Source organism: Columba livia, chromosome 1 (genome assembly GCF_036013475.1).
Source record: "Columba livia isolate bColLiv1 breed racing homer chromosome 1, bColLiv1.pat.W.v2, whole genome shotgun sequence".
NCBI classification, from domain to species: domain Eukaryota; kingdom Metazoa; phylum Chordata; class Aves; order Columbiformes; family Columbidae; genus Columba; species Columba livia.
In genome coordinates this window covers 64477525-64495799 of record NC_088602.1, presented here as the reverse complement: position 1 = coordinate 64495799, position 18275 = coordinate 64477525, and the positions used below count along the sequence as shown (strand labels likewise).

The window sequence follows — 18275 nt, the reverse complement described above, 5'->3', positions numbered from 1 at the left end:
TTTCTCCAACTTCTGCTGTAGTTTCTTTTTAGCACTTAATTTGAAATTATTGTTGACAGAGATTGGGAAGCAAGCATATCAAGGCACCTAAACTTAGCATCCCTTGAGAAGTCTGAAGAAACAGCTTTGCCTTTTCTGTTTGTGTGCAGAGCTCCATGTTTTAACCTCCTTCATGCTTTGAAATTCCGCTTTTGTCACAAGCAACACCTCCTTGGCTAAAATCACCACAAGCATCTCTCTGAACAAGCCAAGAACCAAGTTGAGCCAGCTGAGCATCAGGTTTATATCTGAGTATGTCCTAGGCATGCCAGCAAGAAAATTAACTGTGTGCTAGCATGAAGAAAACACAAGTAAGACCCAGCAATGGGTGAATTCAGGTCTCAGACCTGCTGCCAACAGCTGTCTTCACGGTAAGTATAGTACCGAGGTTTGCACTAACCCCTGGAATCATTTCAGCTGGAAGAGACCCTCAGGATCATTGAGTCCAACCATAACCTAACTCTGGCACTAAACCATGTCCCTAAGAACCCCATCTAAGTCACCTCCAGGGATGGTGACTCCACCACTTCCCTGGGCAGCCTGTTCCAGTGCCTGACAACCTTTTTCATTAAGAATTTTTTCCAGATATCCAATCTAAAAGTCCCCTGCTGCAATTTGAGGCCATAACTCATGCCTCCTGAGGGGTTACCCCCTCTCCGCTGACCCCTCCCATTCTCTCTGTGTCTGTCACACTCCTGTACCTCCTGCCACCCCCTTCCCACCATAGCTGTGCCGCTGTTGGGGTGATGCCCACCACTCTACTGAGAGCTCTGGCAGGCAGCACTGAGACATCACAAATGTTCAAAACCCTGACACTTGTTATGGTGCCCTTGCATCTCCCCATCACTCTTGCAGGCATCGCAGCTCCAGCACGCTCATTTTCAGCCTCATGAAACAGTACAGCTTGATGAAGCTGGCATTGGAAAGAGGTGTGAGTGGAAACTGCGAGCCAGCTCTTGGTTTATTCATTTGGTTAGCCAAAACAACACACATGGTGTCTTATCAACATTGCACGTTAAAGAGTGCTTCATTTCTGGGTGCTAGCTCATGCCACCTCCACATTCATCTGAGGAGAAACCTTTTGCAGCACTCCCCCAGCACTGCTTGCTGCTCTCAGCTCAGCTCCACTGCCACGAGCCCCCCGCGCATCCAGCCTTCCCCTCCCCTGCATGCAATTTCAGCATCTCATTTTCTAATTTGAAATACTTTGTGTGTAACATGAGGAGATGGCAAGCAGGCAAATGAGCAAGGACACTTCATGTCTTACAATCAAATCCATTTGATTTGAGCAGTATCATATTTTCCACCCACACGGCTGAAATGAGTGTGCCTTTGGAATGGAACAACGCACAGCTATACTCTGTTCTTTAACCCATGACCTGCTCTGCAGGGGGCAAGAGAGGCAAAAAGGGACAGCAACACATTATTCTTCACTTTCTCCTGTTTTCCAGTGAGAACCATCTGAAATCAGTGCACATCTTTAGTCAAAGGGAAATTTTGTTCTGCTGGTGCCAAGTTCTGGGCAGCAGAGCCAAGCAGGAATGCTAAGAGGTGAAGTGAAATCATGCTGGTCAATGAGGCAGAGCCTGCTTCTGCAAGCTGCAGTTCCTTTGAATTAAGGGTTATACCTTGGTCAGCACATTGAGCTCCCACTGTGGGCCCTGGGATGCCAAGAACGAGGTCAAAGAGGTGCCACGTTATTAATGTCATGTTTTAAGAACAAATCCTTGTCCATTCTGCCTAACTGTGCTTTCATTCTTTCTCAAACCCTGTGCTCACATTTATTGAGTGCTGGATATTTGCTGGACTAGTTCTGCTAACCATTACCTGTTTCATATTGCACTTAGCGTTTCATCAACCATGAATAAACCTGGGCTTGCAGTGGATAGGTCACAAGGAAACAGAACTTCAAAACAAAAAGTGAAGTAGATTTATGGAGAAAAGGGCAATTTAAAATAGATCTTTTTTTCCAGTGTAATTGAATCTACATTCATTTTCAATGTTAAAAAAAAAAAAAAGAAAGAAGAAGTATTGAGTCATTACGAGGGCCAGATAATTGTCAGAGCTACACTGGGTTGAATTTAAATTATACTGCACTAATTGCTGAAAGGAAGTCCAGTTAAAATAGAAGTGACTGAGTAAACAATTTATTTTCCATCTCACCCCCTTTTGTCCTGCTGCAACGCACAGAATTTTTAGTCACAGGAATATGACATTTCTGTTACATTTCTGTGCTTATGTAAGTCTTTAGAATCTTATTGGTGGCTGCAAATTTGTTAAAACTGCTCTAAATGCTTTCAATCGAATACACTCAAGTTACACTCCAGGGAATAATTACTGCCCTCAGTTGCAGCATGACATAAACCCTTTCAAACTCATTTCCATAATACTTGAAGACAAACAGCTTGGCCTTAGCAAAGACAGTGTTAAAAGGCCTAGCCCAATGTGGATGGTACTCAAGGCAAGAAGCATAATTAAACTTTCTAGTTATTTTCTTGGCCTGTTCCCCAGAAACCCAATCTTTCAACAGCCAGATCACCACTAAGTGTTACCAGCAGAAAACAGTTTTCCTCGTTCCATGCTGAGAAACGCAAACAGGAACCAATAAGAAATACACTGGACATTTATTTCTCCACAGTCCTTGTGTAAATGACACAACACATTGAGTGTTGCATGGTTTAACCGCTGCTAACCCACCTTAAGTCTTTTTCAGCCATTCTTCTTTCTGCTAAGGACAGAAGCGATAGTAAACTAGAAGAGGCAAATTAGCAAAAAACGGAGAGATAAAACAACCCTAAAATGTTATGCCTGTTAGCAAAGCAGAGTGAATGATGTGGAAGACAAAGTTATTTTCATCTGTCCACCACTGAGTCTGCAACTTGGAACCTGCTCTTCATCCTGGTCTCTGATGTAGAAATGAGGGCCAATAGTTCTTAAAAACAAATAAGCTGTTTTGTTAGTAGCAAAATTAATGAGCCTGCTGCAGATTTGTGTCTCACAGGTCATGTCCCATTTTGATTTTCTAGTTTTTAATAAGAGGTGAGCTGACATTGCAGCCTTTACCACCACAGGGGAGCTAATTCAAAATGCTCTTCTATGCCCACCTGCGAATTTTCATGAAACTTGAAGGAACTGCACAACTTTGAAGTCTCTGCCTCCCTGCTTAATTTGTCTGAAATTGGTCAACATGTTCAAAAACTGGAATGGGGAAGAGAGAAAGACACAGACAAACATCATAGCTTCATAAATTGCATTCCTTTGGGAAACCCAGCTAGAAAAAAAAGCAGGGGAATAGTTTCAAACGCATCACTGAAACTTAAAAGAAATGCAAAAAAAAGTTATATTATGAAAGATGTTTGCCTACAAATAGGGAGAACAAGACATTTATGAAGAAAACAGTAAACCACAGCAGACTACTTGTAAGTAAAGTAGTAATTTCTTAGTAAAAAGCAAGATAAATCCATAATTTCCTCCTCTGAGCTTAATATCACTCTCGATTTATAGCAGTGAAGGCTCTGCATCACTGTGCTAGTTTGTCTGAAAATGAGTTAATTTTCTTCATGCACTTAGAAATCTTTCTTTTTCATAGCTAGCATGGTCATTATTTGGACTTAGTTTGAGAACAAGAGATAACACCCCAGCACAGAGCTAATGTTTTTAATTGCTCTGGTCTGAGAGCCAAGGACATTCTGAGTGTTCTGCCCACAGGTGTGAGGCAGCGAGGAAGGGGGGCATGGATGGGGCAGAGCTTGACTGATCAGTAAGAGTATTCCATCCCCTTACCATCAAGCTTCGTATTTAAGGAGAGTCAGGATCTTCCAGTAGCTCTCTCGCTCTCTGGTTCTTCTCTTTGTGCTCAGAGACCTGCTGGGGGAGTTCTGTTTGGTGTGCTTAGTTCAGCCTTTTGCCATCCTTCTGTTTCGCAGGGACCTCTGGGCCTTTCTGCCTTTTTCCTCTTTTCTCTCTCTAGTATCAGCTGTTGGGAGCAAGTGCTGCTGCCTGGGACTGGCTGCTCGGTGTGGACAGTTTGTGAGGAATTGCATTGAGTATCTTTTACTTTATGTTCTATTTTATATATATATATTTAATAATAATGTATTAGTATTTCATTGTTTTATTAAACTGTGTTTATCTCAATCCAAGTTTCTCTCTTCCTTTCAATTCTCTCCCCTCTTTAGGGGTTGGGAGGGGGGTGAGTGAACGACTATTGTGGTTGTATTGCTAGTTTGGGTTAAACCATGACCATTATAAAATTAATCATATTTCATGATACTTGACCATAATCAGTCTACTGTAAAGTGCACATTTGATGTGCTGTTATTCAACCAAGACACTGCTATTTTTTGCCAAGAACAGGAAGGTGTAAAACTTTCCACAAATCCAGTCCTACACACCTTCCTTTACCCAGATACCTCAAGGACTTTCTGCAACTTCCTCACATAAATAAAAGCAAAGCCAAGCTAAATCTAAAACCAACACACAGTGTCATCTGATCCTGTCTGATCTAGCCAGGGAATCTTGCTAACAAGAACTCTGGCTTTTCTACTTCTTTTTAACACATATAGTTTCAGGAAAGTGTTTCTGACTTAAACTTCTTGCTCAGGATGAGATCACCTGTTACAATTGAGCTGATCGTGTGGCTCATTGCTGCCCAAACTGGCACGACCAATGTATTTTGTCTCTCTCCCCATCCTTTTCGCAGCTACATGGTCCCAGCCAAGCTCTGGCACTCATCTGATCCTGCCCTGGGTCAACTGAGCTCACTAAATCAGCAGGAAAGTAATTCAGTAAAAAACAAAAAGCAGGATGCTTCTGCCAGAAGCAAATCCATCCCTTGCCCTATGCAGATGGATTCACTGACCAATTCATGCTTCTCTGAAACTTCTCAGAAAAGAGTGGAAAAAATGACTAACATTTTAAGGCAGACGCAGCAGTTTTAAGTCAACTGGGAATCCCCGCTCTTCATGTTTTTAAGATATTCCGATATGAAAAAATTTAAATGAAAAGGGCTTTTGCTTACCATTTGTCTTCTGTTCTCTACCAGGTGGATGCCAACAATCCCTAGGAAAGATCCAAAGCCAAGCTAAGACAAAGAACAAAACCAACAGAAATACGTGAGATCAGCTTATTTGGTCAACATATCAACGCATTACAGTGATATCTGAGCTTACGTATCACACAGATGGGCTAACTGGGGTGGATCAGGGAAAAGGGTGGAAGTAACTCCTGGATATAAATCATATGGGAAATTACCAGAACTGTAGCTCTTTGATATTTCAGAGCAAACTTGTCTTGTAGGAAACAGAAGTCTGTACAGACATACTCTTCTATAACCTAGCTGCTTTTACCATAGTAATGTGTAGTTTTACACACTGTAAAGCAAAAACTAAGTGAAACAGGAGAAAAGAGCACTTACATTTAGCCCATACATAGTTGTTTTGGGAAATTGCAAAGCTATAGGCAACTGCAGACAAATAGTTTTCCTCGAAAAATGGATAGGTTGCAGCCATGCAAATGACTCAAGTTCAAACCCTAGGGTTGGGTTTGTTTGTTTTTAATGACTAAACACTATCACACATCCCAGAAAATGTTCTTGCTAAAATTCTACATGGACTAGCACAGTTAGTTTCAACATGGGACAGCTGCAGGAATAAGAAGAGGAAGGGACACTGGAGCAAGCTGGCCTCACTATTCCTACCAGTGCTGCTTCAACACCAGGCTGGTAGGAAAAGTCCCCTCCTTGTGACAAGCCTGTGAAGGTTTGGAGAGGTAGAAACTCCTTCAACTCATGGTAAACATGAGGTAAAGCATCAACAGGTGATAGTGGCCTCTCCTCAGACCTTCCTAGAGCCAGGACTCCTGCTGGGCTCACACAGGCTTGCAGAAAATAGGTCTCCTTGATACAGGGAATTAACAATTAACTAATTAACACTTAAAAAACTAACTCTTGACACTTAAAGAACTAACCCTTTAACCCACATCACTATTGCCTAGCCTTGCTTAGCTCTGTGTTACTTATTGTATGAAAAACAGGACTTTACTGACGCCTTGCAAAAATAATAATCCTTGGGTGAACTAGATTACAGAAACTTGGGCACAGGACAGGAGATACGCCGGTTTTAACCAACTCAGCAGTCTGAGACCTAACCAACTCATCACACTCAACTAAAGGTAACCGTGTACAGAGAGAGAGGACCCGGGTTCACGATCACTGCGCAGCTGCAATCAGGAGGAGCCAGAGGTGGAGACTATGGAAATGGTCTCCCGGAACTCATTGTAATACGAACCGCCTTCTCGGGGACAGGTTATGAATATGTATAGCCGTTCCAAAAGCTTTCATGAATATGTAACACTTTACTGCATTTAACCAAGCTCACAGGTACTGTAATTTTACACACGCATTAGGTGAAATGATTCCCCATGCGTCCAACGTCGTAAATAAATGCATACCTTCCTTATAACTTCAAATGTTGTAGGGTCATTCCGCACCTCATCCTTAGTGCCACACACCTGAGATATACCTGGCCACAGACTCAGAAGCAGCCCCAGCAGGAGAGCAGGTGTCAACAGGCTCTTTCCATGGAGCTCCTTCCTTGCCTTGCCTGGTCACACGCTGCCCTGAGGTCACCTCAGCCTCAAACCCCTGTCACTTCCATGCTCCTTGCTCCCCGCTTCACCTGGGCTGACACTCCCCCCAGCCCTGACACAGCCCCAGTAAGCCCCTTGGCTCCCACCCAACCCACCCCAGGGATGGGCATGACACTTCTGCTAAGGAGTCTAAGCTCCTTTCTGGAACAAGGTCTCTGAATCTGGTTCAAGGCCTCTCCTCCAAGCACAAGTTAAGTTTTTAAGGACGACGTGTCCCAGCCAAGGGCTTGACCAACGCCCGTGAACTCCTGGCTGTTACGCACAACCGCTCACAGCATAAAGCAAATCCCCTACAAGCACTTTACTTGCTCGGTATGACAACAGGAATCCGTCACTCCCTCTCAAGAAAGCAAATGTAGGGAAAGATTTGCTGTAAAGTGCTTTGGGAAGATTTATGTGAAAGGGAGGCACAGGGACTAAAAGCAGAGACATTGAAAGAGTGTGCCAATGACAGCTGAAGACAAGAGAGACTTGGAACCCTGAGCAAGGACACTCTGTTCAGGAGACAGCAACTTTGTAAATTAAGACAACTACATCAAAATGACATCTGGTTTCAAGCCACATTTTTCATCCCAACAGGAACAATCCATAAAGCCCCATTTATGGCTGTTGCAGGGGATACAGGGTGGAGTAATATTATCTGTGTGAAGAAAACATGAGTAAATACAGAACAACAGCAATTAAATCAGAAGGAGCAGAACCATAGACAGAGATTGTGATGTAAGCCACAGCATTGCTGAGATCAGTTTAGCTTTTTCTGCCTGTTCAGACAATGGGCTGTTTGGATTGGGAACTCTGGAAGTCCAGCTCAGTATGGTGGCTGGGACAATCAGACCCTGTAGACTCCTGGTTGAAAGATTAAAAATATAGCAAATGCAAATAATACAAGCAGTAGTCATCGAGAAGTGACATTAAATATAAGCAATACTTATAAGGAAGTAAGGCTGAAGAATCTCCAACTCTGGCTTTGGAGCTCATTCCACAAAGACAGTCCTAAACCCAAACTGATGATCAGCAGTAATCTACTAAATGCAGACACCTTCCTAAGTGGTTACATTATACGTTATATATTTTATGTTAAATTGCTTTGGATATAATAATGCAGATAACACCTAACACAATAAGGATTTACTCAGAAAAAATCTTTTTCCAAAACAAATTACAAGTGAACAGATATGCAGAGAAATTAAGGCACCTAATTCTTCTGGAAGCCAATGGCAACTAAGCAGAAGCTGAAATTATATTATGGGTCTATCCGTAAAGTCCTGCTCTGCCAATGCTTCTAGATGCAAGTAAATCTAGGCAAGTGGATTGTCTTATTCACATTTGTAGGTGTTTGCAAGGTAGGGCCTAATTCTGCACAGTTTTTAAGACCAAAATCCCTGACCTAAGGCTGGTGGAGATTTAGACCTCACCAGCTCTGAAGTTAATACTTTACTACTGAAGTCTATGAGAACTAGACCTTGTTTTTAATTGTAATTAACACTGTCTGACCTCATAATCTTTCTTTTCTTTGAGCCCAACAGTTGAATATGCAGTGTCGAATTCAGTCCCCTGGCTTTAGGTATCTACAAGTTTTGGACCAGTGCTATGTTGGTTTTCTAAGCTCCCTCTACTGTCATCTACTGTCAGCGGAGAGGAGAAGCACCTTTGGAGAGTTATTCAACTCATTGTGAAAGAGGCGGCTGAGGTTGTGGGGAGGTGGGGGAGAGGCCACCACATAGTCCATCTACCAATGGAGTCAATAACCTCTGGCCATGATGTGGGAACACAGCAGTGTTGTCATACAGCTGTGACCAGGCTTTTGGCAAGATAATATGCAGGGTTTGCGTAGCACCTTTAACTCTTGCTATATGTTTGTGATATTTAGTGTATTAATGAAGTTTACACTGACAATTACCCATCACTCTTTCTGAGTGACTTCAATAATCCATCATATGTGCACAAAAAGAATCCTGAATTTTATGAGAATTATTTAGCTCCAACAATCTTTTGAGGGGGGAAATTATTAATACACAAGGTTTTGTTTACAAAGTGTTCTGATAAACTCTAGCTATTCTATCTGGTTACTAATTACTCCAAGATTTTTTTATAAATATATTTTAGTGGATCATATTTTTCATCTGAGTGAACAGACATTGTCTTATTCGTAAAAGAAACTAAATGCTGAAATAACCTTTTTTTTGTGTGCATATGGGTTTATTAAAGACAATGGTTTGAAAATTAAACATCTTTCTAGGGAACAAATACAGATAGTATGGTCTTCTAAGAGATTTTAATCCAAATTATGGAAGAAGAAGAGACCTCTATCAGTATTAATGTATCTATTTTAGCTTAATGAAAGGAAAATTCATTCTTTCAAGGTTTTATTCTTGGAACTACCTTTTGTTCTATTTTTAAAACACCACTCCTTACAGATCATTATCCTAAAATTATCTTTCTAAAAGACCTGTTCACAGCATGAGACTAAGATGTAAGAGGAATTGCTTAGAAGGAGCAGTTCTAACTCACAAATTATTAATGGAAATGCAAAATGTATGCACTGTGTTAAAAGATACATAGACCTCTTCTCCTGGCATTTCATTCCATAGAGAACAAGAAATAATGGTACCTGACAACACATTTTAGTAGTGGTGGAGCCACATACCTTGGCAGATGCCTAACCCTAAGTACATGAGTTTCTTTCTTCACCTTGCACTGTCGCCTCTTGGCTGACTTGGGGAGACTGAATGAGGCAGATGGGTCTTTATTTCCTGCCCATATTATTTCTTTCAAAATTCAGCCCAGGAATCTCAAAAAACTTTCTGGCTCCAGGAGTTACCAACCTTTTGGATATGACCAGTCCCTTCTCTCAAGCCACAGGTGTTGAATCAGCAAGGGCCTGTCAGGGCCACCCCTCCCAAGAAGTCATAGAGGCACCCCAGGGCTAAGCAGACACAACTCGAATCTTGTGCTCAGCCCAGGAATGTGCTTAAGTGGTCTGTTCCCAAGGCAAAAACAAGACTAAGGATTTTGGAAGGGGATCTTGTACAAGAGGGCTGGCAGCAAGACTACACAAGAGGATGTTTGGCAGGCTCCAGGGAGCGCCATGTGCGCATCTGAAGGACCTTGCCTGCAGTGGACCCCCCAGAATTTCTGGCACATGAACACAGCATTGGAGTAGTAAACCTCTAAAAGGTCTTTTAAATCTATCCCATGCCTACTGCTTGGTCACTTACATGCCCACATTTAACAGAGATCAGTGGAAAGTCAAGCAGAGGTTCTCACATAGGGCCCTGAGCCCACCATATGCCTGTGCAGTGCAACCCTGACCCCCTTCTGCCCCCTAACAGCCTCCCCTTTGGGGCACGACAGAAAAACAGAGCCTAACCCCCTACCTCATCACACAGTAGAACTAGAGCAAAACAAAGGAGAATCTCTCTCTTGTGAAATGCATCAAGACTGAATTTTCTCTCTCTTTTTTTTTTTTTTTCCTCCTTTTGTTTTGTTTTGGTTTTTAATAAATCAGAGCTTCCCATATCCAGCTGAAAATAATTTATCTGGTTGTACCCAATAATCTAAAATAGGTTTCTTTACTCACAACGATGCCTGGGTAGTAGCCTCCCACGGTCACATTTTCTGTTCTTGTGGTAGCTGCCAGACCTATGGTCAGTATGAAAAAAGACACTACCAGCAGCGAGACTGTGAACCAAAGCGAAGTCTTCTTCCTTTTTGCAAATTGTCCTATAGAGAGTGAGAAGGGAAAAAAGAAGAGAGATTTTCATTGCAATCATGGCAGAACAAATACAAAATAACGGAAGATTTTCCTTCATTAATCTTTTCTATTGTTAACCCACTGTTGTTCTCTCAGTAAGGAGAAGAGCTGACAGAAAGCTGAGGGAATTAAAAAACACAGAAGTAGCTCAGCATAGCTTAATGCACGCACATTGGGTACTTGCATGAGATGAGTTTTTATTAAGCTGAACAGAAAGTCAGTGACAATGATAATCATGCTTGTCTTCTGTAATTTTTATAATTAAGTGTTGCTCACATCCATAAGTCAGACCCTGCAGGCCTTACACGCTCACCTACGTGAAGTGCCAATTTGACTCTACCTGGGCAGAACATAAAAATTAATATTTTAAACAAGATTAGCAGAAGCTCTGCATGCTATCATGAAAATGAATGTGCTCTTCATATTTACTAGGGTAAGCAAACCAATCTGTATCTCTGCAGCAAAGCTCTAAGATAGTTGGTCAGGTAATGATATATGGGACTAGCTTTCTAAACAGTAGCTGCTCACTGAAATATACTCAGTCTCACTGAGGTTTGGATTCAGATACCCCAAAGTGAAAAAAAGCAAGCTCATCTACTGCTTTCAGCCTGCTTTAAGCCACTTAATGTTGTTCCGGCGATGATATATCTGAGCTGCAAACACAGGTTACTAACATCAGAGCTCCAGCCCAAAGCACAGACTTATGAAAGGCAAGCAATTGGCACATGAACCTAACTAACAAAAAACACCCAAATGAATCAAACTGTGGTCCCCCTTGTGGTGTTTTTGCTTTGAAAGGCAAGTCAAGAGTCTTATGAAGCTTATGAGGAATGGCTGGGGGAACTGAGGCTGTTTAGCCTGGAGAAAAGGAGGCTGAGGGGAGACCTTATCGCTCTCTGCAGCCACCTGAAAGGAGGTTGTAGCATGGAGGGGGTTGCTGTAAGCAAAAGCAGGGGAAACACAGGAAAGTCAAAAAGCAAGCAGAAGCTATTTGCAATGAGTCATTTGAGTTATGTGGCCAATTTAAGGCCAGGTAACTTGGCTAAATGTTTACAATTCAAAAGCCAGGCTAGCTTAGTGATGTTTGCAAACCAAGTCAAATAATTTCAGTTAATAAGTAAATGCATTTATAACAAAAATCTGTATTTCCTGAAATTTCTCCAGTAGAAAAAACAGCCAAAATGAGCCTAGTCTTTCAGTACGAGACACAAGCAAATTTACTGAAGACAAATATCACCTATTGAGCTTACTTAAGTCTCTTTCACCTGTATGTACAAAATCTGCCTGCTAAAGATCAAGAAATAATTCATAGGACCCTTCAGACATCTCCCCTTTAACCTATGCCCCAGCTGTCTGCCGCTGGAAATTCCCGGTCATTCCATGGAAGATCATTAGGGACATGGAAACGGAGAGGCTCTTCATTATCAATCAGTTCTTCATCAAGTGTATGGGCTTAAAGGCAACTTTCAACAAAGCTAGTTCACATGGCCAAGAGGGGAAAGCAAACTTCAGACTTACAACTCCACAAATCAGCTGCCCTTCCTGTAAACTGAAATGATTCATTTAATACATCTACCAGATTTTAATAATATCTGATGTTCTTGACACACTATCATCTTTGAAAAGTCACAGAGACCAAAAAATCCCCAATAACTGAAGAAAGACAAATGTTCCACCTATCTTTAAAAAGGGCCAACATGATAATTTGGGGATTTACAAGCTAATCAACCTCACTTTGGTTCCTGGGAGGCTGAGACTAAAAATATGGAGCAAATCCTCTTGTAAGACATTTCTGGCCACATTAGGAAGAGGTGATCGGCAACATTCAACATGGATTTACCAGACCCAAATAATGTCTGACCAACCCAGCTGCCTACTATGACAAAATTACTGGACTTGTGGAGCAGCAGATGTCTTTTACCTTAAACCTAGCAAGGTTTTTAACATGGTATCCCACAACATTCTCATAACCCAGTTGGGATGTCATGACCTGGATGTGTGGACAAGCACTTGGTTAAAAAATTAGCTGGATTGTTGGGTTCAGAGAGAGTGGTTTATGCGTTGTACTCTATCTGGAGGCCAGCAAAAAGCAGAGTACCATGGGAGTCTGCCTTGGGACCTGTCCCATATAATGTATTCAACAATGACCTACAGAAAGTGGTAGCATGCCTGCTCATCAGGCTGAAAGATGACACAAAACTGGGGGACCAGTCAATAGCCTGGAGGGAAGGGTGGCCATTCAAAGGGATAAAAAATGGGCCAGCAGAAACCTTATAGAATCCAACAGACAGACACAGAGTCCCGAGCAAAGGAAGGAACAACACCTTAAAATGATACAGGTAAGGGACTGCCAGGCTGGGGAGCAGCTCTGCTGAAAAGGACCTGGGGGTGTTGGTAGACAATGAGCTGCAAATGGACCAGCAGTGTGCCCTGGCAACAGCATCCTGGGCTGTATTAACAGGAGCATCACTAGTAGATCAGAGGAGTAACTATGTCCCTCTATTCAGTACTTTTTAGACCACATACTTTTTACACCCACTTTTGGGGCCCCAGTACAGGAAATACATCAATTAACTGTGGTGAATTCAACAGAGGACCCCAAAGAAGGTCAGGGGCTGGTGCACTCACTTTGTGAGAAAAGGCTGAGGGAACAGTGCTTTCTCAGCCTGGAGATGAGATGGCTTTTGGCAGGGCTAGTAGCAGTCTTCCAATGCCTACAAGGTGGTTTTCAAGAAGACAGACTCAGGCTTCTCATAGTAGGGCACAGAAGGAGACAAAAGATAGCCAACATAAACTGAAATGCAAGAAGTGTTTCAGACTGGGTACAAGGAGAAAAACACTCAACATTAGGACAGCCAAGCATTGGAAGAGGTTGCCCAAAGAGGTTGTGCTGTCTCCATCCTTGGAGGTCTTCAAGATTCTACCATGAAAAACCCTGAGCAACCTAGTCTGGCCTCATAGCTGACCCTTTTTGAGCCAGAGGTTGGACTAGCAACTTCCTGAGCTACCTTGCCATCTGAATTATTCTATGGTTTTATGATAGTCAAGACAGCTAGACTAAAGGTGGCTTCAGTATGTGTGTTCACATCCACTGTTGTGAAACTGCACCTGCAATGTAGATATACTCTAAAGGGATGCAGGAACACAAATCTTCTGAAAGCCAATGGGACAAATGTTCCTTAGACAAGTGTTTCTGCAACCACTGAATACTCTTAAGAAAAGTGCCTGAGGAGCCAAGCCTCCACATTTTTCTTGAAGTAACACCTGTACTGGCAAAGGTTAATCAGATTGTATGAAGATAAACTAAGGGTCCAGCCTGACCTCCAGAGTTTTGGTTATAAGTAACAATGTGTAAAAAAGAAGGATATGACTTTGATTGCCCAGACTGAGTTTGATGGAAAACACCTTAGGAAAAACATGCTTTTAATTGTAATTGGAGAAAATCAGATGTGGATTTAGTGAGATAAACCAGAAAGAGATGTTATTAATTATTTGGTCATTTTATGGACAGGACTACATTTTGATTTTGAAATTTACACATGCCAGAAGGCATGTATTTACATGATACCATTCAATCATGAAATTCATTGATCTTTTAGCACCTGCATCTAAAATCAGAGCCAAATATCCAATCATCTCTCTTACTTTTTCATAATCTGGTTTGGAAACTCCCATAACTACATGTAGTTAGCTATAAACTCCACCCTTAGGAGAGATGACTTACAGGCAGGAGTACAGGCCCCTTCTGGAGCAGAGACCGGCACACGCAAGACCTTGTTCTCAAATATTGCCAGATGTTCAGAAAAGATGGCTAGAAATCAGGTCAAAATGGGTTTCTGCTCTGTCTGTCTAGGTTTCTTTGGTCACATCAATGAAAATTATTGCTTTGTCTATCAAAATGTGTATAATTACACATGTATGAGTCACCAGCATATTGTGAAGCCAAAGCAATACTTGTAAAATAGCATAATATCTTCATACTAAAAAGGCTACAGCTGCAAAGGGTTTCTACCATTAGCTCCTTTCTGCTATTCGGTCATGTTGGCTCCCAAGATTTTTCGAGTCTCTGTTTACTGCTGTTTGTAGCAGTTGCCATGCAGGTTTTTGGACCTGTTTTACTGTAGCTACCAGCCAAAACTTGATGCCAGACTGTTCCCTCAGGGGCCCTGACCACAGCACAGTCAGAGGGTCTGGCCCAGCCTCCTTCCCCAACACTCTCTGTGGCAGAGCTTGGATAGATGGCTGACCATACATGAGAATAGCAGGTAGATTAAGAACAGAGGGAATGCTGCTGTCAGTGTTTCTAGCTTGAATTTTCTTCTAATGTTCCTGTAGGGCAGGAGACAGTTAATGTACGGTATTGACTTTCCAGTTTTGTAATACTGAAGTGACTCTCAGTCTAATTTTGACATTTATCCCCTTTAACTTCTTTAACAATGATTCAGTATGAACACATAGACTCTTAGTCTGGATCTTACTCCAATTTAGTTATAGTTTCAAATTCTTGTCTCTAGCACACCAAAAATCAAGCATGTAGAAACAAATCTTCTCATCATATCCTTACAAGCATTAGCTTGAGGCTGGGGTCAATAGAGGGTGTGAACATGTTATTACCTTCTATTGGCAATATTCTTCAGGAGTTTTGGCCAGAGAAGTATTAAGTTTTGATCTTGCAGCAATGGGCACTACAGTAAAAACCGGGAGATAAATCAGAGAGTTAATGCTTCTTCCACATCACTGGCTTATGCTCTGCCTGGCACAGACTTAAATTGTGCACGAAAAGGAACAGTCCCAGGAACACACTCTGCTTTGCTTGCTAAATGTCTGTCAGGCAAAGGACCTGCTTGAGCCACTCAGACCTGCAACCTGACTGGAAGGAAAGAGAGTGTCATTGGGACAAGGAGGAGTGCTGCCAGGGTGCTGCCTCCTTGGGACAGAGAAAGGCCTGTGAAGAGAGAAATGGAAATCATCCTCCAAATAAGTAATAAGTGCCCGCTGAAGACCAAGCACTGCTGGACTCAGCAAAACCTTTCATCCATTCCTCAGTTGCAGGAAACAAAATCATATTTACAATGCTCTGTTCATGATGGCTGGGGAATAAATCCCATTTTTAGGAAGACTACGGAAAATGAATGTTTTTTGCGGGAGGGTATAGATTAGATTGCTGGTGGCATGCAAAGTGGTGTATCTAATGACGAATGGTAGGGTCTGGATTTGAATGAAGCAAAGGGTGAGTTTAAAAGGAGAACAAATAAATTTATGATTAAATGTGTTCATGGACCAGAATGCATCCAGTGGTCAAGGGAAAGAAAGAATAAAGTGAAACGGTATCTCTCAACCTTGGAAAACTTGCATATGATCTGCAAGTTAACTCCAAAAAAAGCCTACATTTAGGTGAAGGCAAATATACTTAGCTAACTTCACCACTCCTTTTAAAATCCAGCTTTGGACATCATAAAGTCTGTTAAAAAGTGTGGGATGATTTTTGGCAAGGAAAGAATTGCTGCAGAATGTGGTAATTTGCTGGGGTCACTATCACATTTGCTGAATATTAGCATCACACAATTTCATACCTTCCTCTTCGATCTAGTTAAGGTGATCTAAATGGAAACATATTTCAAATATGCTCCAGCCCTATGTATATTAGCATCTTAATATGAGAAAGGGGAGGAAACTTGTGTAGCAAAAAAAAACATCGCATTTTTTATTACCTAATGAATACTACTCAAAATTGTGACACATTTCAGAGTGGCATTAATAATATATAATAAGATAATTTAAGCAGAAATTCACCATAGACAGAGGAGTATAGCACCAAAGGTATCCGCTGCTTTGCTGCTCTCGCAAAAGTATTTAAGGGAAGATCTTTGGAGCTAAATTAAAATTTTTTAATTACTGCAGTGCTGACTTCAGTGCGATCTCTCTCTTGGCTACAGTTATCATTGTGTATTTTCAGAAATGGTTTATGCCAGTGAAATTGAATTAATCCTGCATTGACTCCCAAAATTAAATGTGATGGACTGAGATGCTTAAAAGAGATATTCACACCTGCTATTGGTGATTACTTTCCCTTTTCTGATTAAATGCTTGACTTGTCCAGAGTGCTGAACTAATTAAACCAGATGCACCAGCATGCATTTCAAGCCCTAAGATAGCAGCTTTTATCAGGCCCAGCTCTTATCTTTATTACGAATTTGTTGAGGAAGAATCCATGAGTGTGATATATATTCAAGACCAAAGGAAACATTATGGTGCTCTTCTATAATTCTATAACAGAAAAGGTAAGAAAAAAAAGAAATCCAAACCCACAAACCCTGCTATACTATGTAATACACCTATAGTAAGTGATATCATGCAGTAACACCATGACTTCATTGTTTTGGCAACAATTGTTTCACTAATCAATAATTTAACGAGCAGCTAATCACTAGTTTAGAGCTAGCATACAGATTCTTCTTTTGCTGCTGTTTACCTGAAAACATTTTTAAGCTACAGCACATCTTTCACTGCTACCTTTTCAACAGCGATACCATTTTTCTTCCAAGTTTAAGATAAAAATTAAGATCTAAAACATTTTTAACTGACTGTTAAGATCCTTGAGTACATAGCAAAGTCTCTGTTTATCCATTCAAACACTACACAAAGTAATTCCTATCAATAAGATCTGTTTTTCCTCTGCTTCAATGAATTTCACTGGAATAATGAAATATTTGTCCTTGCTTTTGCATATATTTCTGTTTTTCAGGATGTACGCTCTAAGTACAACCAGCATGCCACTTTAGCAACGAACCATTAAATTAGTAGAAACCGGAGGCAGGAAACCGCTGCCACCCGGGTCAGATGCGAACTAACCAAGAGCCTGTCACCGCCGCCTGCCGCACAGGGCCACCAACCTGCCCTGTGCCAGCTCCACACCCTGCTGACATTTCCACCTGTTCCAGTAGCGCAAACGCCCATTTTCACCCAGCGGATCAGGATACCCCTGAAATTCTATTTCTATTAGAGTCCCGTGTAAAGCTATGCGATCGTGTGTTAAACCATCAGCACAGCGATTGATAAAGCGTGGCGGAAAGCTCACTAAAAGAACTGATATTTTTAAACACCTCAGTGAGCGAGAGTAAGAGAGACAGCGTGACCCACCCCGGCAACCTCAGCCTGAAATCCCGCGGTGCCCCCACTCTGCGGGACACGGCGCGGGCAGAGCCCCCGCCTGCGCCTCTCCAGCCCATCAACTAAAGCTCTGGGGCAGCTGCGCGTCCGCGGTGGAAGCCCCCAGCTCCCCAAGCCTCGCCCGCTCTCTCGCTCCGCTGCCGGGGTGGGTGCTGCTCTATGCCCCCGGGGCTCCCGCACTCAGCGGGGCAGGAAAGTTGCGGCGGGGACGGTGCCGGGGCTCACCTGTGGGATCCAGCACGGCCAGCGGACCCGACACCGCGGGGGCGGGCGGTGCCGCCGCAGCCATCATCTTCCGCGGGCGCCTCCGCTCCGCGCCTGGCCGCGCTGCGGCCGCTGGCAGCCGCGGGGAGCGGGCGGCCCTGCGGGCCCGCCCCGCGGGGGAGCGCGGCGGGGGGCGGGGGCGGGGCGAGCGGTGCTGCCCCCCCCGGAGCCGGTGGCGGCTTCCGACCGCCGAACCGGCCGGTGCCCCCCACGTCCCGCGGCTCACAGCCCTGCGTGGGGGACGGGGCGGCCGCGGTGCAGCGCACCCCGGGGGTACCAAGCCTCGGCCCTGCCGCCTTTGCCTGCCCGCAGCCCTGCGGGAGCTTCAGCCCGTGATGGGGGGCGCGTTCAGTGGCCGGTCGGTGACCCGTGTGAAACAGGCTTGACCCAGGGCCTGGGA

General features: G+C 43.0%; 1 protein-coding gene across 1 annotated transcript in view; it reads right to left on the bottom strand.

The window, feature by feature from the left end:
* TMEM255B (transmembrane protein 255B) overlaps positions 1–17995 on the bottom strand; it is a 76291-nt gene extending 58296 nt beyond the window's left edge. Inside the window, exons 1-3 of the mRNA XM_065046790.1 lie at positions 17837–17995; positions 10268–10410; positions 5060–5122 (exon numbers count right to left, since the gene is read on the bottom strand). Coding sequence (XP_064902862.1) covers positions 5060–5122; positions 10268–10410; positions 17837–17903 — 273 coding nt within the window. The 5' untranslated portion in view covers positions 17904–17995. The remainder of the gene's footprint in view (positions 1–5059; positions 5123–10267; positions 10411–17836) is intronic.
* Positions 17996–18275: the final 280 nt, after the last annotated feature.